Below are 25,598 nucleotides of genomic sequence, written 5' to 3'. Positions count from 1 at the left end.
TCACTGCAACCATCACCTCTTGAGTTCAAGTGATTCTCCTGCCTCAGCCTCCTGAGTAGCTGGGACTACAGGTGTGTGCCACCACAGCTCGCTAATTTTTGTATTTTTAGTAGAGACGGGGTTTTACCATGTTGGCCAGGCTGGTCTTGAACTCCTGACCTCAAATAATCTGCCCACCTTGGCCTTCCAAAGTGTTGGGATTACAGGCGTGAGCCACTGTGCCTGGCCTTAGATAATTATTTAAGAAAGAAATATATCAAGAAATACAGACAAGATTTATATAAATGTATAATGTTACTTTTGGTTAGGATATAAAACATTTAAAAAATTAAAATTAAGATATAAAATAACTATGAAAGGATTCCTTTAAATTTTTATATATTCTAATCAAAGGACTCATTACCACATACCTAGATTACTGCAATAACTACCCTAGCAGGCCTCCCTGATTTAAAATGATTTTTTCCTCCTCTCTATTCTGTATTAGCTTCTGAGGAATCTTCCCTAACTACTATAGCTGTCCCATGGCATTCTTTGGCTCAAAAACCTGTAATGTTTCACAACTGCTTATTGAAAAGGGAGAGGTACTACCTTTAGTTAGTAATCTAGAGCAGGCAGCAAGTTTGTGAAACCTGTGGCCTATGGGTCTCACATGTGGCCCAAGATGGCTTTGAATGTGGCCCAGCATAAATTCATAAACTTTCTGAAAACATTATGAGATATTGTGATTTTTTTTTTTAAGCTCATCAGCTACCGTTAGTGTATTTTATATGTGGCCCAAGACAATTCTTCTTTTTCCAATGTGGTCCAGGGAAGCCAAATGATTGGACACCTCTGAGAGGCTCAGATGGGAAATGTAAACAAGGAAAGTAAGCCACGTGAATATTGAATGGGTAGAAATACTTTCCAATTTCCACAAAGAAATATGCTCATCTCAGTTTTGTTTTCCTAGTTTTATTGGAGGTACTACTACAACAGTGCAGGAATGATGACAAACGGTGACACTTGACTTAAGAAGACAATAGGGGCTGGGCACTGTGGTTCACGCCTGTAATCCCAGCACTTTGGGAGGCCAAGGTGGGTGGATCACGAGGTCAGGAGTTTGAGACCAGCCTGGCCAATATGGTGAAACCCCATCTCTACCAAAAATACAAAAATTAGCTGAGCATGGTAGCTTGCGCCTGTAGTCCCAGCTGCTCGGGAAGCTGAGGCAGGAGAATTGATTGAACCTGGGAGGCGGAGGTTGCAGTGAGCCGAGATTGTGCCACTGCACTCCAGCCTGGGCAACAGAGCAAGACTCCGTCTCACAAAGAGGCTTATGGTAAATTAAGAACCCATGCTAGACCTCACCTAACTTTAAAATTCTGGCTTACATTTTTTTTAAAAAACACTGTGATCCAAAGAAAATGTATCTCTGGCCTATACACTGCCAGTTTGAGACCTCCAGTTTACAGCACTAAATCCATATTGCCTGCCTTGTTTTCTAGTCTCTATCTTACCAATAATAATAATAATCCCCATACTTAGACAGCATTTTGCACTATGCAGTATGTTTTCATGTCCAGTTGACCCTCTCAACGTGAGAGGTAGTCAGGAGATGAGGAAATTGGCACAGATGGGGTAAAGTAACTTGTCCAGTATCGTATGATTAGTAAGGACCTAAGTCCACATCTCCTGAGTCTGAAGCCAGCATCAATCTTTGGCCATTTCACTCCCCCTCCTTATCCTTCCCTATGTGTGTTTTTGCTTGTTGTTAAGTCCTTATCTAGAATAATTTCTTTCTACCAATCCAAATCTCATCATCTTTCAAGAGTCAGCTCAAGCTCCACTGACTACATAAACCTTCCTAATCTAGGTCAAATCCCCAAGGTTTTTCTCCATTTTCTGAACTTCAATTGTTATTATAGTTAATAACTTACAAATTGGTGCTTACCAACAGTCTTAAACCATCAAATTATTTCATAACACTCCACATTATCTTCCCTCTTGCTTCACATAGTTCTCAGCACTGTGTTGGGATGTAAAAATGACTGTTCAATTTTGGCTATCTTAGATAGTCTTTTGAGGAGAAAATTATGATGACACCACTAACTTACCAGCCTGATGTTGTCTTCTGGGCGGAGTAATATGAACATTGCTTGGAGATGCTGTTGGAGATCACCTGGTGAAATTTACAAACCAAAGGATAATTATTCTCCATTCTAATGTTGACAGAGAGGATTCCTTCTACCTTAGTGACTTTTGTAAAAGAAAGTTCTGATTCATTAAAGGACTCTAATTAGACATAGAAATTAAATGATTATTGACTTCTTTTAAAATGGACAGACTGCTAGACTGCATCTTAATACATTTGCTTTTAGTCTATACGACATTAAAATTTATGTCTGTCCTATGAAAGGTACACTTGAGACCAGTCTCAGTTTTGTATTATGGTGGATGTTGATGAGAGACTTGTTGGTGAGATGTTAGGCAGAGGTAGCACTCACTGGCTGTTTTCAGGCCCACTGAAGGTAGCAATGAGGGCACTTTGAAAATGGGTGTAGTAGTGCAGTGTTAGACGAATTATCCATAACTTTTAAAAACCTAACCATTTTTTCATTCCTATTTCTATAATCATATGCTTTGGTTGCATGTGACCTAAGAAGACTTTTGGATTCTCCCTAGAATAAGGTCAATAGTTTAAAACGATTTTCATATTAGTGACTGATATTATTAATTTTTTTTTGAGATGGAGTCTCGCTCTGTCACCCACGCTGGAGTGTAGTGACTGATATTATAATGAGAGTATATATATATACACACACACACACACACACACGTATCTATGTATATATATATATATATATATATATATATACACAGAGCGAGACTCCGTCTCAAAAAATATATATACACACGTATATATGTATATACATATGCATATATGTATATACATATACATACATATATACACATATATGTGGGTATACTCTCATAATATCCATATATGTAAATATATATTCATATTTATACATATATTTACACATGTATTATTATTATATAATAATTATATGTATTATTATATATTATTTATACATGTATATTTACATATAATATATATATTTATACATATACATACATATAAATATATATATACATGTGTGAGTATGTGTGTGTATGTATATATACTCTCACAATATCAGTCACTACACTCCACTGTGGGCAACAGAGCAAGACTCTGTCTCAAAAAAAAATTAAAACCCATGCTAGAGCTTGCAGAGCTGAGATCACACCACTGCACTCCAGCCTGGGCGACAGAGTGAGACTGTCTCAAAAACATATACACACACACACGTATGTATATGTATATACATGTGTGTGTGTGTGTGTGTGTGTGTATTTTTTTTTGAGACAGAGTCTCGCTGTCGCCCAGGCCGGAGTGCAGTGGCGCGATGTCGGCTCTGCAAGCTCCGCCTCCTGGGTTCATGCCATTCTCCTGCCTCAGCCTCCCGAGTAGCTGAGATTACAGGTGCCCCCCACCATGCCTGGCTAATTTTTTGTATTTTTAGTAGAGACGGGTTTCACCGTGTTAGCCAGGATGGTCTTGATTTCCTGACCTTGTGATCTGCCTGCCTCAGCGTCCCAAAGTGCTGGGATTACAGGCATGAGCCACCGTGCCTGGCCAATGAGAGTATATATTAAGTATGCCACATAAGGGATATATATTCTCCTGAACATATTATTAGGTTATTTAAAATGGCCAACCATTATTTGAATCTTCACTTGTTCTTATACATTTTGTCAAACTAAGTTGAAATTTCTTTGTTTTAACTATTATAAATTTCCTCATATTCCTAGGAAATCTGAGGCTTTAGATAGCAGGAGATAAATAATGTACTATCATAAATTATGAAAATCTGTGAACAAAAAAACCTCATTCTTGCCCACTCAGATCTTGCCCTTATTAAAGTCTAAGGTGACTGACATAGTCACATAACCATGAATGCCAGTATAACTTGTTCTCACATTGGTCTTGAAATCTACATAATTTTCCTTCAGTTAACTAATAGCTGTTAATTATGAGATGAAATACTATTATGTACAAGAAGTGGATAGAGGCAGGAAGAAAAAAAGTAGGTTGGCAAATGGGTTGGTGCATTTGTTTAAATGGTCAGCAAGTCTGAAAGCCTTTCCTTTCTTCTCCCTTTCCTTCTCATACAGAACAGTTTTCTTAATCTCAGCACTTTGGGAGGCTGAGGCGGGGGACTGCTTGAGGCTAGTGAGCTGTGATCATGCCACTGCACTCCAGCCTGGGTGACAGAGCAAGACCTTATATTTAAATATAAATAAATAAACAAAAACCAAACAACCTCCCTCACCCCAAACCAAAAAGGATGGTTTTCACTGCTGGCTTCTGACCAATTAATTCCATATTGCAGAATCTTTCAATTTTCAAAATTAAAATGGAGAGTCATTATGTTTGGCCAGATCCATTCTACTACATTTCAAGGCCAGGGACACAATCTAAGTCTCATATGCATAAACCCAAGAGAAACGAAAACATATGTCCACCCAAAAAGTTGTACACACATGTATATACAGCATTATTCATAACAGCAAAAAAGTGGAAACAACTCAAATGTCTATCAAATGATGAATGGATAAATAAAATGTGGTATTATCCACAAAATGTAGTATTATTTGGTCATAAAAAGGAATGATGTACTGATACATACTATACCATGGATGACCTTTGAAAACATGCTAAGTAAAAGGAGCCTAACTCACAAACCCATTTATATGAATCCATTTACAGAACATCCAGAATAGGCAAATCTACAGAGGCAGAAAGTAGATTAGTGGTTGCTTAGGGCTGGGAGAGAGGGTGAGAGAAATAGGGATTGCCTGCTAATGGATATCAGCTTTATTTTCAGGGCGATAAAAATGTTCTAAAATTAGATTGTGGTAATGGCTGTACAACTCTGTGACTATTCTAAAAACCAATGCATGTACACTTTAAATGAGTAAACTGGGTGAATTATATGATATGTAGATTATATCTCAATAAAGCTGTTAAACAAAAAATAAAAGAACAAGTATGAGGAGACAAAGTGTTAGGTATAAACAGTGAAAAGCTACCAGAGTTACAAGTTGCAACTGAATTAAGCAGCTGAGGATAATTTTTATTTTATTTTTTTTCTTGAGACAGGGTCTTACTCTGCCACCCAGACTGCAGTACAGTGGTGCTATCACAGCTCCCTACAGCTGTGACCTCCTAGGCTCAAGCAATCCTCCCACCTCAGCCTCCAGGGTAGCCAGGACTACAGGTGTGCACCACAACGCCTGGCTAATTTTTTGTATTTTTTGTAGAGATGAGGTGTCACCATGTTGCCCAGGCTGGTCCCGAACTCCTAAGCTCAAGCAATCTGCCTGCCTTGGCCTCCCAAAATGCTGGGATTACAAGCAAGACCACTGCACCAGGGCTGAGCTTCTTTAAAATTAAGTTCCCTTCTGTCCTACCAGTAGAAATAACCAGAGGAAAGGATTTTTAGGATGGAGAACTTCTGGAGGAGAACCCTAAATAGTAGCCCAAAGTCCCCACTCCAAACACTACTGGACCAAAGATTCAGCTGTCTTATTTGAAGCTCAGACAAAAATCAGGAGTCCTACTCAAGTAAGCCTTCTTATGTGAGTCGGAAGCTCAGGTTTGTTAGCTGCAAAAAGTACTGCTCTGAGCAAACTGCATATCATTTCCTACTGGGCAACCGTTCTTCACAGAGTCTAACAGAAGGCAATATATTGATATAGCATTAAGATAACCTTCTCTACATTTCCCCACCATATACTTCATTTCTAGGAGCTAAATTTCAAATTTCTATTGGATTTTATAGACTTTTCATTGTTTCCATTTAAAATACTGGCAGACATTCACCCATAATACCCTTCTTTGATTGCAAAATAGTATTTGGATATTTCAAATGCAGCCCAGTTAAAAAATTCTAACTAGTTCAAGAAACATGCATAAGGAAGTACAACTAGACAAGCTAAGCCCTTGATCTGCTCTCAATTCTGCCATCAACTTGCAGTTACTGTGGGCTTGGCCAAGGCAGCTTCAGTTTATGTGACAGCCTGGCTTTTATAAGCTTCGTTTATACTCGCACTGCCTCATCTGTTCCGGTCTGGATCACAAATCAAGTCCATTCAGCTTGTGTTAAATCTGCTTTTCTTTTTAGTATGAGGAAAGCTAAGTGAACAATGTCAAGTAGAAACCTGGGTGGCAGCTGAATGTAGAAGTCTGACCAAAGAAAAATGCCAACCAGTGCCAGGAGCTTTAAAAGCCACTGACCCCATTAACTATTACATGCCATAGAGTAATTTGCCCAATATTCTAGTCAGACAAACTGGATTTAAACCAATAATTTGTCTTCTTTTTACTGTAAGGGACAAATATCCACACTGAAAAGAAATAAAAAGCTTAGCAGGCATACTTCTTCCGCACATTCAAGTATTTTGGGGAAGCGTCCTCCCCTACCCGACCTCTGATACTGGGCACTGGGGAGGAAGGTTTTAGAAAGTGTAATCCAAGCTAATTTCCAAAATAGGTTATTTCTTCCCTTACTCTAAAAAATTTTCCATGGCTAGAAAGTTCTGGTAGGAGGAAAATATTGTCCAAACAAAACGGATTACAATTCTCAGCTGCCACAGTTGCAACTAGGTGAAGGCCCAAAAAATTAGTAGGGCAGCCACTAAAATAGCCAAGATTATCTTGACTAAAGCTATGCTCAGCTACTGGCTCAATGGGATCCAATATTTTTGGCTTTTACCTCTGACCTAAACACTTAAGGTTATCGTAGTCTTTGTTCCTTTCTTAGTAATTACAATTTTTTTCACTCCTGGAGATCATAAGTGGTCAAAGTGGCACATTTATGACAACAAGCAATCACCTCTTTCTATACTGTCGATCAGGATTAGTGTCCTAAGGCTGACTTTTATTTTTTTTCCCCAAAATGATAAATAAGGTCTGCCGATAGAAGAGAAGCATCAGGTTATCTTCTTAAACTGTGGGTATCCTATACCTGGAGATCTCTCTCCCTAAGACACATTTTCTATGGTTCTTTTAAAACCTCATCACCACAGGTGTTCCTGATTTTAGAGAAATCCAATATAAAAGAATACAATGCATATACTACTGTTAGTTGATATTTCAAAACAAGAGTCTTTTTTTTTTATTTATTAAGTTGTTTCAAAGTTTTTAATGCTGGGGCATTACAAAGAAAACTAAAATTGGGAGTATACTAATCAATTTGTTCAAATGTCTCTTCAATCTATCATAGCTAGAAAGCATGCTTTATGGAAATATTTGATGGTTATTTGTAAATGAATCATCTCATTTATGAAATTTATATAAACTTTTGTTTCTTTGCTCTAATTTCTGCATTTTTTTTCTCTCTTTTTTTTTTTTTTTTTTTTTTTGAGACGGAGTCTTGCTCTGTCACCCAGGCTGGAGTGCAGTGGCACAATCTCGGCTCACTGCAAGCTCTGCCTCCCGGGTTCATGCCATTCTCCTGCCTCAGCCTCTCCGAGTAGCTGGGACTACAGGCGCCCGCCACCACGCCCGGCTAATTTTTTGTATTTTTAGTAGAGACGGGGTTTCACCATGGTCTCGATCTCCTGACCTCGTGATCCGCCCGCCTCGGCCTCCCAAAGTGCTGGGATTACAAGCGTGAGCCACCGCGCCCAGCCTTCTCTTTTTATTTTATTTTTTTTTGCACACAAAACAATAAACATTTTCTAAAAGTACATATGAACAAAAAGATGCATATCAAACATATTAGGAAGGTTGCACATGGGAAGATGGGGAATAGAAATGGGGGGTGGGAATTAAAGAAAATAAATGAGAGAGGGACTTTGTATGGATCAATGATAATAACTCAATCCTCTATTTGACAAAGAAGAAGGAGAAGGAAGAGGAAGAAAAAGAAAGTGGGATAAAGGATCAGAAAGGGAGGAAAATAGAAAAAATTAGAGTATGACTCCAGGGTAGACCTGTTTTGTTGTCGCTTGGTTCGTTGGTTGGTTTGACAGTTGTATTTTTCATATGTTTCGCCATGTTGGCCAGGCTGGTCTCCAGCTCCTAGCCTCAAGTGATCAACCCGCCTCAGCCTCCCAGAGTACTGGGACTACAGGCGTGAGCCACCACATCCAGCCCCCACATTGCTTCTGGCCTCCATGGCAGACCTCCCAGACGGGGCGGCCGGGCAGAGGCGCTCCCCACATCCCAGACGGGGCGGCCGGGCAGAGGTGCTCCTCACTTCCCAGACGGGGTGGCCGGGCAGAGACGCTCCTCACTTCCTAGACGGGGTGGCGGCTGGGCAGAGGGGCTCCTCACTTCCCGGACGGGGCGGCCGGGCAGAGGCGCTCCTCACCTCCCAGACGGGGCGGCCGGGCAGAGGCGCTCCTCACCTCCCAGACGGGGCGGCCGCGCAGAGGCGCTCCTCACCTCCCAGACGGGGCGGCCGGGCAGAGGCGCTCCTCACCTCCCAGACGGGGCGGCCGGCAGAGGCGCTCCTCACCTCCCAGACGGGGCGGCCGGCAGAGGCGCTCCTCACCTCCCAGACGGGGCGGCTGGGCAGAGGAGCTCCTCATAACCCAGACGATGGGCGGCCAGGCAGAGACGCTCCCCACCTCCCAGACGGGGCGGCAGCCGGGCAGAGGCTGCAGTCCCAGCACCCTGGGAGGCCAAGTCAGGCGGCTGGGAGGCGGAGGCTGCAGCGAGCCAAGACCATGCCACCGCACTCCAGCCCGGGCAACACCGAGCACCGAATGAGCGAGCCTCCGTCTGCAGTCCCAGCACCTCGGGAGGCCGAGGCGGGCAGAACACTGGAGGTCAGGAGCTGGAGACCAGCCTGGCCGACATGGCAAAACCGCGCCTCCAGCCAAAGGAGAAAAACCAGGGAGGGGTGGTGGCGCGCGGTGGCAATCCCAGGCAGCCGGCAGGCCAGGGCAGGAGAATCACGGGAGCCGGACGCAGGAAGTCTGCAGCGAGCCGAGTTTACTCCAGCCTGGGCCACAGAGGGAGGGAGGGAGGGAGGAAAGCAAAGAAAGAAAGAAAGAAAGAAAGAAAAAGAAAGAAAAGGAAGGAAGGAAGGAAGGAAGGAAGGAAGGAAGGAAGGAAGGAAGGAAGGAAGGAAGGAGAGTCTTATACTCATTCCTATGTGAACATTTGATGATTCCTCTGGGTTAAATTTCCAGCCTTTTAGTGTATACATTCAAGTAGCAGACACTGGCATTTCAATATGTGACATAATGACTCATTATCACAGCAAAAAGTTTATCTTAGTATATTCTGTATCATTCTCCTCCTCATACCATGTATCATTCTCCTCCTCATACCATCACTAGACAGCAGAAAGAAATCAGAAATTGAATCTTTGATTAGCTGAAGTAACTCTGAATAAGATTCAAGGGAACAGCTAAACTTTTTTTTTTTTTTTTTTTGAGATGGAGTCTCGTTCTGTCGCCTAGGCTGGAGGGTAGTAGCACAATCTCAGCTCACTGCAACCTCCATCTCCCAGGTTCCAGCAATTCTCCTGCCTCAGCCTCCTGAGTAGCTGGGACTACAGGTGCACGCCACCATGCCTGCTAATTTTTGTTTGTTTGTTTGTTTGTTTTTTTTTGAGATGGAGTCTTACTGTGTCGCACAGGCTGGAGCGCAGTGGTGCGATCCCGGCTCACTGCAAGCTCTGCCTCCCGGGTTCACACCATTCTCCTCACTCAGCCTCCTGAATAGCTGGGACCACAGGCGCCCGCCACCATGTCCGGCTAATTTTTTTTTAAATTTTTAGTAGAGACGGAGTTTCACCATGTTAGCCAGGATGGTCTTGATCTCCTGACTTTGTGATCGCCTGTCTTGGCCTCCCAAAGTGCCGGGATGACAGGCGTGAGCCACCGTGCCTGGCCTAATTTTTGTATATTTTGTAGAGATGGGGTTTCGCCATGTTAGCCAGGCTGGTCTCAAACTCCTGACCTCAGGTGATCCACCTGCCTCAGCCTCCCGAGGTGCTGGGATCATAGATGCGAGCCATGCCTGGCTCTTTTTTTTTTTTGAGACAGGGTCCCACTCTGTCACCAAGGCTGGAGTGCAGTGGTGCAAAGATGGCTCACTGCAGTCTCAACCTCCCAGGCTCAAGTGACCCTCCCACCTCAGCCTCCGAGGTAGCTGGGACCACACGTGTACACCACCACACGTCACTAATTTTCTTTTTTTGAAGTGTAGTCTTGCTCTGTTGCCCAGGCTGGTGTGCAGTGGCATGATCTTGGCTCACTGTAACCTTTGCTTCCCAGGTTCAAGTGATTTTCCTGCCTCAGCCTCCAGAGCAGCTGAGATTACAGCAGTGTGCCACTACACCCAGCTAATTTTTGTATTTTTAGTAGAGACAGGGTTTCACCATGTTGGCCAGGCTGGTCTCGAACTTCTGACCTCAGGTGATCCGCCTGCCTCGGCCTCCCCAAATGCTAGGATTACAGGTGTGAGCCACTGCGCCCGGCCACATTTGGCTAATTTTTTTTTTTTTTTTTTTTGTAGAGATGGGATTTCACCATCTTGCCCAGGCGAGTCTCAAAGTCCTCGACTCAGGCAATCCTCTTGCCTCAGCCTCCCAAAGTGCTGGGATTACATCTGTGAGCCAATGTGCCTGGTCCACCTGAACATTTTCAACCTGAACACTCAAAACCTTAACTGAAGGCCACGCGTGGGGACTCACGCCTATAATCCTAGCACTTTGGATAACTGAGGCGGGTGGATCACCTGAGGCCAGGAGTTCAACACCAGCCTAGCCAACATGGTGAAACACCATCTCTACTAAAAATACAAAAATTAGCTGCATGTGGTGGTGCATGCCTGTAGTCCCAGCTACTTGGGAGGCTGAGGCAGGAGAATTGCTTGAATCCAGGAGGCGGAGGTTGCAATGAGCTGAGATTACGCCATTGCACTCCAGCCTGGGCGACAGAGTGAGGGTCTGTCTCAAAAAAAAAAAAACAACCCTGGCTGGGCGCGGTGGCTCGAGTCTGTAATCCCAGCACTTTGGCAAGCTGAGGCAGCTGGATCACCTGAGGTCAGGAGTTCGAGGCCAGCCTGGCTAACATGGTGAAACCCTGTCTCTACTAAAAATACAAAAATGAGCTAGGCGTGGTGGTGGGCGCCTGTAGTCCCAGCTACTTGGGAGGCTGAGGCAGGAGGATCGCTTGAATCCAGGAGGTGGAGGTTGCAGTGATCTGAGATCGTGCCACTGCACTCCACCCTGGGTGACACAGCAAGACTCCATCTCAAAAAAACAAAACAAAACAAAACAACCCCAATCTTAACTGAGAAGTTCCATATAACTTCATTGGAGTATTTTGGTACCGTCTTATTATTATTTCAACAAAAATGTATTGCACATCTACTATGTGTAAAAGGCTTTTTGCGAAGTGCTAAAAAAAAATGGTCTGTGAGGGTAAAAGTCATTACAGCCCAGTACAATGCTTTCTTTCACCATTAAAGAACTTCTGAAGAGATGGGGATGAGGTAGTCAGCCTTTTAGAATGTAACGAAAGATATAGTTACCAAGAAAGAAATAGTGTATATGCGAGCATTACCTGCATGCTTGTTTCGTCTGTGGCTGATTCTTGGTGTGGATGAGCCATTTCCCCGGGGTAGAAAAAGGGCAGCACCTTTGACAGTTAGAAAGCTCTCGCTGATGCTAAAAGGAAAAAGTCAAAAGAAAATAAATTACTTAGGAAAGGAAATCAAAGAGTAGGAAGGATAACCACTTTAGGATTCTCTCTTCTCTATTCCAAAGTCCCAACTTCACAGAATGAAGTAAAAACATAATCAAGAGAGGCTGTGGTTACTCACTCATACGCTCCTGCCTAATCTAGACAAGTTTTCTTTCTTTTTCTTTTTTGAAAGGGAGTCTTGCTCTGTCACCCAGGCTGCAGCGCAGTGGCGTGATCTTGGCTCACTGCAACCTCCACCTCCTGGGTTCAAGCGATTCTCCTGCCTCAGCCTCCCGAGTAGGCTGGGATTACCGGCACCCACCACCACACTCAGCTAATTTTTGTATATTAGTAGAGAGGGTTTCATTATGTAAGTCAAGATGATCTCAAACTCCTGACCTCAAATGATCTGCCCACCTCGGCCTCCCAAAGTGCTGGGAATACAGACGTGAGCCACCGTGCCCGGCCTCTAGACAAGTTTTCTGAAACAAAACTTACAATATTCTTTTCTTTTTTTTGTCTTTTTCTTTTTTTTTTTTTTTTGAGATGGAGTCTCACTCTGTTGCCCAGGCTGGAGTGCAGTGGTGTGATCCTGGCTCACTGCAACAACCTCCGCCTCCCAGGTTCAAGTAATTCTCCTGCCTCAGCCTCCTGAGTAGCTGGGATTACAGGAGCGAGCCACCATGACCAGCTAATTTTTGTATTTTTAATAGAGATGGGGTTTTACCATGTTGGCCAGGCTGGTTTTAAACTCCTGACCTCATGTGATCCACCCTCCTCGGCCTCCCAAAGTGCTAGGACTACAGATGTGAGCCACTGCGCCCAGCCAAAACTTACAATATTCTATATACATTACATAGCAGCAGTTAAGAGCGGAGGCTCTGAAACTAGAATGCCTGAGTTTGAATCCTGGCTTTACTTCTTCCTACCAGAGTAGGCCTAAATTTCCTTATCTGTAAAACAGGGATAATAAAATGAAGTTGTTGTGAAAAGCCAATGAGAACAGAGCTTCTTAAAGTGGTGCCTAGTATACAGTAAAAAGCCCTTAATAAATATTAGTTATTATAAGTAGATTAGTAGAAGGTTATCAGTAATGATGTTTCAATACTGTCCTGATTAGATGTGAAGTATGTTACAATATTTAGCTACTAGTAATAGGTCCAAAGTTTGCAAAAAAAATTTATGTGTAAAATATACACAACAGTAAAGTGTTACCTCAAAATTTTACTACTGCCAACTTGTATCCCCATACTCAGTGAAAAGAAGTAGTACGCAGGAAGTGTGTTTAACCTACTGGAGTTTGTCATTCACAAGATGATAATATAGGCGGAGAATTACTGCTGAGGATAGCGGCTATTCAAAATACAATTACTGGTCTGGTCATAGTGGTTCATGCCTGTAATCCCAGTGCTTTGGGAGGCCAAGCAAGAGGATTGCTTGAGTCTTGGAGTTTGAAACCAGACTAGGCAACACAGTGAGACTCCATCTCTAAAAAATATTTTTTAAATATTTTAAAAATAGCTGGGGGTGGTATCACATGCCTGTAGTCCTAGCTCTTCAGGAGGGTGAGGTGGGAGGATCACTTGAGCCTAGGAGTTCGAGATTATAGTGAGTTATGATGGCGCCATTGTACTCCAGCTGGGGCGACAGATCAAGACTCTCTCTAAAAAAAAAAAAAAAAAAAAAGCAAAACACAAAAACTAGTGGATACCCACAAATAACCAGAAAATAAATCTAAATTATTTCATATCAATAAACTAAATAAGCCTTTCAAGTTATCCATCAAGTTTCTCACAGAATCTTAAAGGATAGAACTTAACTCACGAATGGCCAAGTTTAGAAATACCTAATAGAGGATTCTAAATTGCTTTTGAGTATAGTACCGCTATTAAAGGTTAGCTAGCGGATTGTAAGTGACATTGTCTATTCAATATTTCCACTTGGAAATCTTACTTGGCATGTTAAATTGATGTTGACAAAACTAAATTCTCGAGCTCCCACACACTCAAGTCAATCTCTGGCCTCGTTCTCCAGCCTCATTCTCCCAGTTGTTTAGGCAAAACACCTAATAGTCATCCTTAGTGTCTTTCCTTCCTATAATATATATCTAATCCATTAGCAAGTCCTGTGAGCTTTACTTTCAAATATATCTTGAACCTGCCCACTTATCCCTATCACCACTATCACACTGGTCCATGGCACCATCATTCCTTACTTGGACCACTATTTAAAAAGTTTTTCTTAAGCCTTTTATTACAGAAAATTTCAAACATACACAAAAGTAGAGGGAACACTATGATAAAGCCCCCATGTTCCCATCACATTTGAGCTTTAATTTGTGGCAAATTTTGTTTCTTCTACATCCTCACCCATTTTACCTTGCCCTAAAGTGAAACAAACCCCAGGTGCTGTATCAAAAAAAACCTTCTTAACAGGTCTATCTGCAACCACTTCTGCCCTCGATTATCTACTCACCAAACAGCAACCAGAGTGACTTAAAAAACATATAGATCATACAGTGTCACTTCCCTGCTTAAAACCCTCCAAAGGCTTCCTTTTGTACTTATAAATAAAAAAAACCAGTCTTTAGCTTGGTCTTCAAGGACCTGTAACATCCTACAGGACTACTCCTCTGATCTTATATCATCTCCCTTTTGTTTACCATGATCTATGATTCTTCTTTCTGTTTCTTCGATGTTTGAGGGCCTTTGTGCTTTCTGTTCTCTACTTGGAATACTTTTCTTGTGGCCTATCATTATGTAAGTCTCAGCTCCAATATCACTGCTCCTTCCCCCAATTCCAATCATACTCTATCCTGTTGTTCTGTTTTGTTTCCTTCAGAATATTCATCACAAACTAAAATTATATTTATTCACGTGTATACCTGTTGTGGTTACCTTCCTATAGTAAAATATAAGCTCCAAGAGGGCAAGGACTTAATTTTGTGCATCACTGTAGCCTCAGCACTGGAAATAGTGTAAGGCACATATTAGCTGCTTGAACAATAGGTGATGGATGAATGAATTTATCCCCGGTCTTTGCCACACTGTATGTCTGTCCTGTCACTGTAGCAGAAATTGTAATTTAGGACAAGTCTCACATGTAAAAATAATCATTATATAACTCAATATATGTGGCAGATTAATGGACTTTAAAATGTTTGATGATAGATTAGCAAATGAAGTTAAATTACCTCTATAATGTTATCAGACATTGATTCAATTTTATCCTTTAATAAAGTCCATGAAGCTAATAAAACCTTTGAGGTAACCTGCCAAATAGACTGAAACACGTCTTCTAAAAACAAAAGAATCCACAGATGTCACTTTGAAAATTTTCATGCTGGCTGGGGGTGGCGGTGCCTTGATTTTATTTTGTTTTCATCTTTAAATAAAGCATTGTGGTCTGTTGCACAAGCCTTGTCTCTTGTTACATCCGTGGTGTTCACATGCCACCCTACTGTGGGTCACTGTTCCACTCACATTACGGGAACAACCTAAAACAAAATGTCTGAGTGACAGGATGAGTGGGCTACACCACAGACAGGAAATGAAATTCACACTTTTGCCAACACAGCAACTGCTGCTTTACTAAATGAAAACATTTTAAAAATAAAGGCTAAATATTCTACCTATTCACCAGGCAAAGTAACAGCTTTGGACACTGTGGGTTCCAGTAAACAAAGCAGTTTGCTACATCTACAAAAGAAGTGTGTGTATTTGTTGAAGAGTTTAAAACAACTGAACATACTTCAGTCACTCCTTTTGTGAGATAGGTAGTTTCTCTTTGACAAACTCTATTTTAAGAACTTCCTGGTTTTGGGGGTTCAGCAAAACTGTTTTTTTATAGATACATTTGTTGCTTATGCTTTAAAACATATGTAAGTACATTCTTGCTTTAAAGCATATCTAAATGTGTTATTTAAAATGAATGCAGGGCTTTCTCAAAGTAAGGGCTAAGGAGCTGGACAAGGGCTGTTGGTTAGTTCAAAGCCACCTGGACTCCAGAAACTCCTGATTATAAAAGAAAGGCCAGGAGTCAAACTCACATATAGTATAAGTATCACAAATTCACATATAAGAGAAAAGAGGCTTTCCTATTTGAAACACAAATGTCAATAAACTTTTCTGATGGAACAAATTGCACAAGGTAGGCCAAGAGATTACTATTTTTTTTTTTTTTTTTGAGATGGAGTCTTGCTCTGTTGCCCAGGCTGGAGTGCAATGGTGAGATCTTGGCTCACTGCAACCCCTGCCTCCCAGGCTCAAACGATTCTCATGCCTCAGCCTCCCGAACAGCTGGGACTATGGGCATACGTCACCATACCTGGCTAATTTTTGTATTTTTAGTGGAGACGGGGTTTCACCATGTTGCCCAGGCTGGTCTGCAACTCCTGACCTTAAGTGATCCGCCCACCTTGGCCTCCCAAAGTGCTGGGATTCCAGGTATAAGCCACCACACCCGGCCCGAGATTACTATTTAATACTATTATAATAGGTGCGGTATAGGCTCCCAGAGACTCAGGGCAGACAACCTGGATGGTACAATCAATCCTCTTTATTCCGTGGCCCCAAGTTATGACCCCTCAGTTATCAAAAAAGTGACATTCTGTTGGTCACAAGGGGACCAGAAATAAGTGTGTGGCTGATTACAAAAATCTCTTTATCATAACAGAAAAAAATTCATAGCATGGAAGTGATAAAACAAAATTTATAACCACCACCAGAGTTTAGGTAGATAAAATTCCACTTGAAAATTAAGTGCTTTATTTGCATATCAAGAAAATTACATGTAAATTTAATCACATATACTTTTGTGTAAGGTAAAAGGTTGGTGTATCTTGCCAGAATAGTAAAAGATTTATTATGTAAATATGCCTTCCTGAAACAGCTGCTTAAAAATTCAATTGACATGGAGTTGTCAATTGTCTAATTAAAAAGTCTGTTCTTGCTAGGCGTGGTGGCTCACGCCTGTAATCCCAACACTTTGGGAGGCCAAGGCGGGCAGGTCACCTGAGGTCAGGAGTTTGAGACCAGCCTGGCCAACATGGCGAAACACCGTCTCGACTAAAAATACAAAAAAATTAGCCAGGCATGGTGGTGGGCGCCTGTAATCCCAGCTGCTAGGGAGGCTGAGGCAAGGGAATCGCTGGAACCTGGGAGGCAGAGGTTGCAGTGAGCCGAGATTGTGCCACTGTACTCCAGCTTGGACGACAGAGTGGAACTCCGTTTCAAAAAAAAAAAAAAAATCTGTTCTTTAGAAAGGCAGGTGAAAACTTTTTCATGTTTCTGAATTGACTAGTTCTGTAGAGTCTGGCACACAAACAGAACTGCAGTAAACTCTATGAAGTCATTTGTATGTGATTACAGATACCTAAGTTAAATATAACCCCAAAGGACTTAAGAACCCCCACAGTAAGGAATGAATGAGATAAAGATAATATTGTTTTCTTGATCTAAAGAGAATAATTAGCTGCTTGATACAAAAATGACAGGATCACCTTTCTAATAGAGCACTCGTGACAGTAAAGTTCTCCAAAGTCTTTATAACTTAAAAACATCTATGCTTCTCTTTGCCATAGATTGCTTGCTCAACGAGGGGAAAGTCATCCCTGGTTAAGAAATTATATATATATATATATATAATGAGCTAAAAATAGCTAACTCAACTACTGTATGCTAGGTGCATTTTACATTACTTTATTTAACTTTCCTAACAATTCTATGAAGTAGGTACTATTTTTACCTCCAATATACATGTAAGAGACTGAGGGGTCAGAGATCATAAGTTACTTGCCTAAAATCATACAGCTAGTAAGCCTCAGAGCAAGGATTCAAACCTAGATTTGACTTGAAAACTTATGCTCCGAATCATTCTCTACCATGCTGTTTTCGCTTTATGATATAGTTTATGGCGGATGAAATACAATGTCTTACCTACACACCTTTTCAACAGAATAGAATTTAAAAGTAGAGTACAGGGGCTGAGTGTGGTGGCTCACGCCTGTAATCCCAGCACTTTGGGAGGCCGAGGAGGGTGGATCACTTGAGGCCAGGAGTTCAAGACCAGCCTGGCCATCATGATGAAACTCTGTCTCTACTAAAAATACAAAAATTAGCCAGGTGTGGTGGCACACATTTATAATCCCAGCTACTTGGGAGGCTGCAGCAAGAGAATTGCTTGAACTCTGGAGGCGGAGTTTGCAGTGAGCTGAGATCACGCCACTGCGCTCCAGCCTGGGCAACAGAGCGAAACTCCATTTCAAAAAAAAAAAAATGTAGAGTACAGGAGTGAGAGAAAAGTACTGAAATCCATTTGGATTCCAACTCTACTCATTTTCCCCACCCCTTCCCCAACAAGGCCATAGACAGAAAGACTACACTGAGGGGGATAAAGAACATGTCTGAGATGAATCCAGCTGGGCTGGACAGTAGAGCAAGTTGTAATATCTGTTGGGAATGGCAGTGGCATCTCAGTCTCAAAAAATGGAGGAAAGAACACTCGGCTTTAAATATATTTGGGAAAGTGCTCTGTGACAATCCTTTCTGATCAAAATCACTTCCTAAAGTATGACATTTGTTAACTGGTAGTTTCTTCTTGGGCAAAGTGTGAAGGAAAAGGTCAACTAAGGGAAGAAAATACTTAACTGTTCCGAGGTTGAAATAATCTTTGAAGAATGTGGCCAGGGTGATCATCCATGACCAGCAGGAAGGTCGAGGAAGCAAAACAAAGCAACAACATACTTGGCCTAACTGCTGAACGTCAGTTGGATAGAAATACCACTGTTCCACATGCACACATACAAGAAGAAATGGCTCATTTACTATGAGAAATCAAGTGGCAGAAAGTAGATGTTATACTAAAATGAAGGAAGCAGATTTTCATGTTTATGTTTGTAATGCCAAACTCTGGAGTTGGTCTGATATTTCTGCTTGAAGCCAAAATTAGCAGGCAAATTATTGTGTAATATTGACTGCATGCAGTATTATTGCACACAGTGAGTTGGTTGGTATTTATGTTAAATTCAAGTACCACACATAATCTGAACTCATACTTTCATCTTGAAGAATACTCATCTAGCAAAAACTTTCAAATACATTCCACTCTCCCAATATTTTTCCCCTCCTGATAAGCTTTCTCTGCTTAGTTGTTTAATTTTCAGATTCAAGGTGCTAGGACAGCTTCTGTAAACCCCACTAGGTGGAAAGGAATTCATGTTCCCACTTGGTGTGACCACACCACAGACAGGGAATTTCATAATAAAAAGTTTCAAATATCAGACCAGAGTTCAAGGAACTACACAGCTATCAATACTAATGCCTAATGAAAAAATCTGGCCAAACCCCTAAAACTGGAAGGAAAAAGTAATTGTTCTTTGATGTATGCAACCTGGCTTCAAAAGTCAAAAGTACACCTCTAGGTAGTGAAGAAAATGTGATTCTGTAATCCTAAAGGAATTTAGAATACAACAGGAGAAAATCCAAACTCATATATCATAATGTTCTATGTAATTAGACATTCCCACCCTACCTCCACAGCATGACCAAACATTGAATATTAGAATGCCCAGCCATACCTGGAACCCTCTCCCTGAGGGCATTGACTTCCCAGACACATGCCTCTGAATGCAAGTGTCAGGATTATTTCTCTCCTTAACACCAGACAAGCAGAGACTGGGCCACGTAAGTAAACCAATTACTGGCCGAAGCAGAGAAGAGCTTAGGACTCTGGTTCTTACTCATTAACGATAACCATCAGACTCAGTTCCAGCTAATCTTCCACTTAAACTCTGTTGCACAATGCCCAGCACAACTACACTAGGATGCAGCTATCTGTTTTTCCCCTTTCCTAAAACTGAAGGGGGGAAAAAGGATCTGTTTGTTCAAGATTGAGAGACAAATTCCAATCTGGACGAAACTTCCTGGTCTTTTCACTACAGATCATCAATGGAAGGCAAAAACAAAACAAAAAACCAAAATTACTTGTTCTGTTCATTTTGAATGTTCATTTACTGATACGATCTTCTAATTCCATTTTTGCTTTAACCATGTGCATCTTAGAAATGTCTGACAGAGACATAATTTGGGATCAATAATTTTACCACTGGTCATACAATTAACCTTCTAGTTTTTTTTTTTTTTGAGACGGAGTCTTGCTCTGTCCCCCAGGCTGGAGTGCAGTGGCGCGATCTCGGCTCACTGCAAGCTCCGCCTCCCGGGTTCACGCCATTCTCCTGCCTCAGCCTCCCGAGTAGCTGGGACTACAGGCGCCCGCCAACACACCCGGCTAATTTTTTGTATTTTTAGTAGAGACGGGGTTTCACTGTGTTAGCCAGGATGGTCTCGATCTCCTGACCTCGTGATCCGCCCGCCTCGGCCTCCCAAAGTGCTGGGATTACAGGCTTGAGCCACCGCGCCCGGCCTTAACCTTCTAGTTTTTACAGATGGGGCACATCTGCTTTGACATTTGTTGGTTTTGGCTGTTCAGCAATAGATTTATCTTTTTCAATATCACCCTACTGTCCTTCTGGGGAATCCACTCAACTGTGGTTCTGGTGGCCTCCAACTCTGGAACTGCAAGGGGTTTTGTAGGAAGCTGGAATGTGGCTTACATCTGGCAGTTGGAAATTCTCCCCATGGAATCTGAATCTCCCCTGGAAACTCTCCCCTGGGAACATACCCCATTATTCGTACTGCTTTAGATACATGGGGAGTGTCGAGGTATGGGACACTCTGCTCCTGCTCCCTGGTCTTCCCTGAATGACCCTCGCTCTTTCCTTTGAACCCCAAATATCTGAGACAGGTCTCGGTCAATTTAGGAAGTTTATTTTGCCAAAGTTAAGAATGTATGCCCGTGACACAGCCTCAGGAGGTCCTGATGACATGTTCCCAATGTGGTTGGGGCACAGCTTGGTTTTATACATTTTAGGGAGACATGAGACATCAATCGATATATGTAAAATGTACACTGGTTCCGTCAAGAAAGGCGAGATAACTCGAAGTGGAGAGAGGACTTCCAGGTCATAGGCAGATACAAGACGAATGGTTGCATTCTTTTGGGTTTCTAATTAGCCTCTCCAAAGAAGGCAATCAGGTTTGCATTTATCTCACTGGGCAGAGAAGGGATGACTTTGAGTTCTGTCTGTCCTTTGTCCACAAGGAAATTCCTTGTGAGGGATGTATGTAGCTTTTAAAAATCTTAGTAGCTATCTTTTTAGGAATAGAATGGGGGGCAGTTTTGCCCTAAGCACCTTCCCAGCTTGACTTTTCCCTTTGGCTTGGTGATGATTTGGGTGATGATTTTCAGATTTCCTTTCATACGTCTGTTCTCTAAGTTTGGTCCTCTAGCCTCCCATTAGGATGTCTGACATCTTTCTGACAAATATTTTACTTATGATAGTTAAAATTCATTTCTGGCCAAGCACGGTGGCTCACGTCTGTAATCTCAGTACTTTGGGAGGCCAAGGTGGGCGGATCACTTGAGGTCAGGAGTTCAAGACCCGCCTGGCCAACATGGTGAAACCCCATCTCTACTAAAAATACAAAAATTAGCCGGGCATGGTGGCATGTGCCTGTAATCCCAGCTACTCGGGAGGCTGAGGCAGGAGAATTGCTTGAATCTGGGAGGTGGAGTTTGCAGTGAGCCAAGATCACGTCACTGCACTCCAGCCTGGGTGACAGAGTAAGACTCTGTTTCAAAAACAAAACAAAACAAAACAAAACAAAACAAAACAAAACAAAACAAAACAAAACAAAACATTTATGAGCTTGTAACAGAGAATCTAATATATCAACTGAAGCCCAGAGAAATTACTGATTTACCCTAAAATCACACTGCTAGTTAGCAGTAGGGCCAGGCTTAAGCCCCCATGTCATCTGACACTCTGGGTAGCACTTTAACCCTTTATTCTGTGTTAGATGTTATTACAACAGGACATATCGCTAAATAATAGCTTAAACAACTAGCAGTTAAAAACACTGCCAGTCGAGGCTGGGCGTGGTAGCTTATGCCTGTAATTCCAGCACTTTGGGAGGCTGAGGCGGGTGGATCATGACATCAGGAGTTCGAGACTATCCTGGCTAAATCAGCGAAATCCCGTCTCTACTAAAAATATAAAAAATTAGCCAGGTGTGGTGGCATGCGCCTGTAGTCCCAGCTACTCGGGAGGCTGAGGCAGGAGAATCGCTTGAACTTGGGAGGCGGAGGCTGCAGTGAGCCGAGATCGTGCCACTGCACTCCAGCCTGGGCAACACAGCGAGACAGCGTCTCAAAACAAACAACCCCTCCCAAGCCTCCCAAAAAAAAAAAACACCACTGGTCAGTTCATCTGAAGAGAACAAAGGCAGGATTTCACTGAAAGCTTGGTATGATGCTTGTTCTGTTTCCCTTTTTCTTTCTTTCTTTTTTAGCTTTTAGCTTTTGGTTTGAGTTTTAAATTATTACCAAATCATGAAAGATCAGAGCTGGAGGGCCTTTAGGGAGTCTAAGGCAGGGCTCTAAATGGAAGTAGTTGGGCCTAATTCACCACGTCTTATGAGACCAAGCACAGATCTAAAATAATTTTGATTTCTCAATACCTTTGAAAAGAACACACCTTATCACATTCCTCCAGGTAGCCACCATTCTTGGACTTACACCAAGCAGCCTTGCTACAAAACACTTCTGAGTTTGAGCTAAGACCCAAGAGACAAGACCTTCTCATGACACCACTGCTGTCTTCTTGTCTTCCTCTCTGTGCAGCCACTTTAGCAAGGCTCAGCCTCAGTCTTGCCTCCAGTCACCATCCAAAAATAACCACCACCTCCCTCATCCCCAAACAAAAACCTAGATGCCCAGGAAAGGAACTGGTCTCAAGCAACTTCCCAACACACAACTGACCCAGGTCCTCCTGGTGACTGACAGTGGTGGAGAGTTTTGTTTTTGAGAAGGTCCTCCTCCAAAGAGAGGAGAAACTGCCTCAGCTCAAAGGAACCCATTTCCCTTACAGACTGAATCAACAAAGCTTCTTGGTCCTGCAGCCCTCAATTCTAGATTTAAATACTTTTTCAAAATGGAAAAATTTAAAAGCTGTCTGGACTCAAAAGTAAATGACCTGAAAAGTTCTTTCTTAGTATTTAAAATGCTGGATGTCTTGGTTACTAAGAGACATGATGATGACCAACATGTCTCTTAGTAACCAAGACATGGCACCAAGTTTAAAATAGTTGGGAATAAACAAAACAAAATGAAAGGAGATTAACTCAGAAAAACTGTTCAGCACTTAAAAAATAATTTCCTTTGCATGATTCGACAAACACCTTCCCAGGTATTTAAAAACACACCTGCAGAAGAAATGCAAATTAGGCTTTCAAGCATTTGGCCTAAGTGTCAAACCCTGCTTTCAGACCATTCTCTTCCACCCTTGGCAATGTGTCTTTGAGGCTAAGGTCATATTCTGTTCTTTGTTGCTGTTACCTTCTGATATCCTTGTCACTCTTTTTTTAACCCCTTATCTTGTCCAATCTTCTTTTCCCAATTCCCCAAATCCTACTATAATCTTAAGATATTTCAGTGTTCATACAGATGAACATCCAACAACTTTGTCTCAAAATTTCTCATCCTCTTGGTCTTCAAAGACCTTCACTCCTTTTAGACTTCTAATTCACAGGGTCCCTCTGGAAGTCATGAGTTCTTGATGGACTTAATTTCAGAAATTAAACTCACTTTCTGATTACAACTCCCTCTCCTTGTAATGTGTTCACTCCCTCTTCAAGCTGAGGGAGACTCCTAGACCCCTGATTCCTGAATTTTTTCTTTCTTTTTTTCTTTTTTTGTTTTTTTGAGACAGAGTCTTGCCCTGTCACCCAGGCTGAAGTGCAATGGCGCAATCTCGGCTCACTGCAACCTCCGCTTCCTGGGCTCAAGCAATTCTCCTGCCTCAGCCTCCAGAGTAGGTGGCATTACAGGAACGCGCCACTGCGCCCAGCTAATTTTTGTATTTTTAGTAGAGACGGGGTTTCACCATGTTGCCCAGGCTGGTCTTGAACTCCTGACCTCAGGTGATCCACTAGCCTCGGCCTCCCAAAGTGCTGGGATTACAGACGTGAGCCACTGCGCCCGGTGATTCCTCAGTTTTTTCTAGCTATCAACCTCCTTTTGGCTTTTACTTCCCTAACCAACCTAGTCCCATGTCCTCTCTCCCTCCCTCCCTTCCTTCCTTCCTTCTTTTGAGATGGAGTCTCGCTCTGAGGCTGGAGTGCAGTGGTGCGATCTTGGCTCACTGCAAGCTCCGCCTTCCGGGTTCATGCCATTCTCCTGCCTCAGCCTCCCCGAAGGTAAGCTGGGGACTACAGGGTGCCCCGGCCCACCTCCACCACCCTGGCCTAATTTTTTTTTGTATTTTTAGTAGAGACGGGGTTTCACTGTGTTAGCCAGGATGGTCTCGATCTCCTGACCTCATGATCTGCCCGCCTCAGCCTCCCAAAGTGCTGTGATTACAGGCGTGAGCCACTGCACCCGGCCTCCATGTCCTATTTCTTAACTGGTTTCCCTACAGTCTATTCTTTGCTCCTGATTTCCCTTCATAATACTACAGCTTAAAATGGTATGGTTATTTGATGTGTTATTTATTATTATTATATGTCTGAGCAGTAACTCTCTATTGTTTAGTACATTACCTGACACTAAATAAATGTTTAGCAATTATAGTAATTATATGTGGAATAAATGAAAGAAAAGCAGCTGAACACTTAAGGAGATAAGAAACCATGTCTGGATACCGCAGCACATTCACGGTCTCAGTGCAAGGATATCAGAGACGACAGCAATGACAATGACTTGACTCAGCAGGGCACTTAACACCTCTGGTTAAGGACAGCTCCCTCTCCTATTCCTTTCCACTGTTATTCCAAACCCTCTCTACTCTCCCAAAGTCTCATTGCAACTTGTGTTTCCTTCAACTTTCCAGTTAACTTGGCCTTCTATACTATCAAGAAAATGGAGGCTAGCTAGTGTGATTTCTCTCAATTACTTTCTCTCACCTGCAGACTTATCTCCTTTCTCCAATCTGAGAGAATGATGTGACCTATGTCCTTGGTCCCATTCCCTCATCTCCTAGTTTTCTCTCTCTAGTGACTACTTCTCCTCAGCCTGGAAACATGCTCAAGTCTGGTCTCTCATACCCTTAAAAGAAAACAACATCCATGCCCCCAAACCTTAACTTGATCCTGTGTTCTAAGTTCTTATTTATTTATTTATTACAGTTGAACCCAGGTACCTTTCTCTTTGGCTTCTTTTTCTGATCATTTTCCTTCACGTGTTTCAGGAAGCTGTCTTGACTCTTCGAGTGCTTAATGTGCTCAATACACACATTAATTCTCTTGGCAAGAATCTTGCCCTTGTTTGTTTACAATAAGGCCAGCAGCATGCTGGGGAATATTGTCCACATTGTAGACTCCTTCAGTTTTGCCATGGGAACACTTGTGGTGCATTCCTTTTTGAACAGTACCCATTCCCTTGATGTCTACGTTATCACCTTTCTTATAGATTCGCATATACGTGGCCAAAGGAACAACTCCATGTTTTCTAAAAGGCCTAGAGAACATATATCGGGTGCCCCTCCTCTTTACCTTTGTGTTCATTATTTTGGTGAATTACTGGAAGATGGCAGTTCCGGCTGAAAGTCTAAGTTCTCTTTATTAAGAAGGAAGTCTATACTTGCTGTCCCCATTTTCTTCCCTTGCCAATTTTTCTACCCACTGGCATCTTGCTTGTCTTACCACTCCTCTGAAACTCCTCCCCCACTCTAAGTTTGCCAATGATTTCCCCAGTGATAGATCCTAAAGACAAAGACCCCCGGTCTTTAGCTTAGCATCAATTTCTGC

At 42.3% G+C, this 25,598-nt stretch overlaps 1 protein-coding gene across 6 annotated transcripts in view; it reads right to left on the bottom strand.

Annotated features, from left to right (window-relative positions):
• The window catches only part of SSH2 (slingshot protein phosphatase 2), a 306,875-nt gene that overhangs the window by 68,781 nt on the left and 212,496 nt on the right, over positions 1-25,598 (bottom strand). For 4 of the 6 annotated variants that reach the window (XM_003277077.4, XM_012503542.1, XM_030800116.1 and 1 more), the window contains 2 exons: positions 11,617-11,720; positions 2,097-2,161 (listed from right to left, as the gene is read on the bottom strand). In XM_003277077.4, coding sequence (XP_003277125.2) covers positions 2,097-2,161; positions 11,617-11,720 — 169 coding nt within the window. The remainder of the gene's footprint in view (positions 1-2,096; positions 2,162-11,616; positions 11,721-25,598) is intronic. The other 2 variants (XM_030800117.1, XM_030800118.1) reach the window with 1 other exon arrangement.

Source organism: Nomascus leucogenys, chromosome 19 (genome assembly GCF_006542625.1).
Source record: "Nomascus leucogenys isolate Asia chromosome 19, Asia_NLE_v1, whole genome shotgun sequence".
In the NCBI taxonomy this organism is placed as follows: domain Eukaryota; kingdom Metazoa; phylum Chordata; class Mammalia; order Primates; family Hylobatidae; genus Nomascus; species Nomascus leucogenys.
The sequence above is the reverse complement of the archived record's forward strand: the minus strand, read 5'-3'. Positions and strand labels throughout refer to the sequence as shown.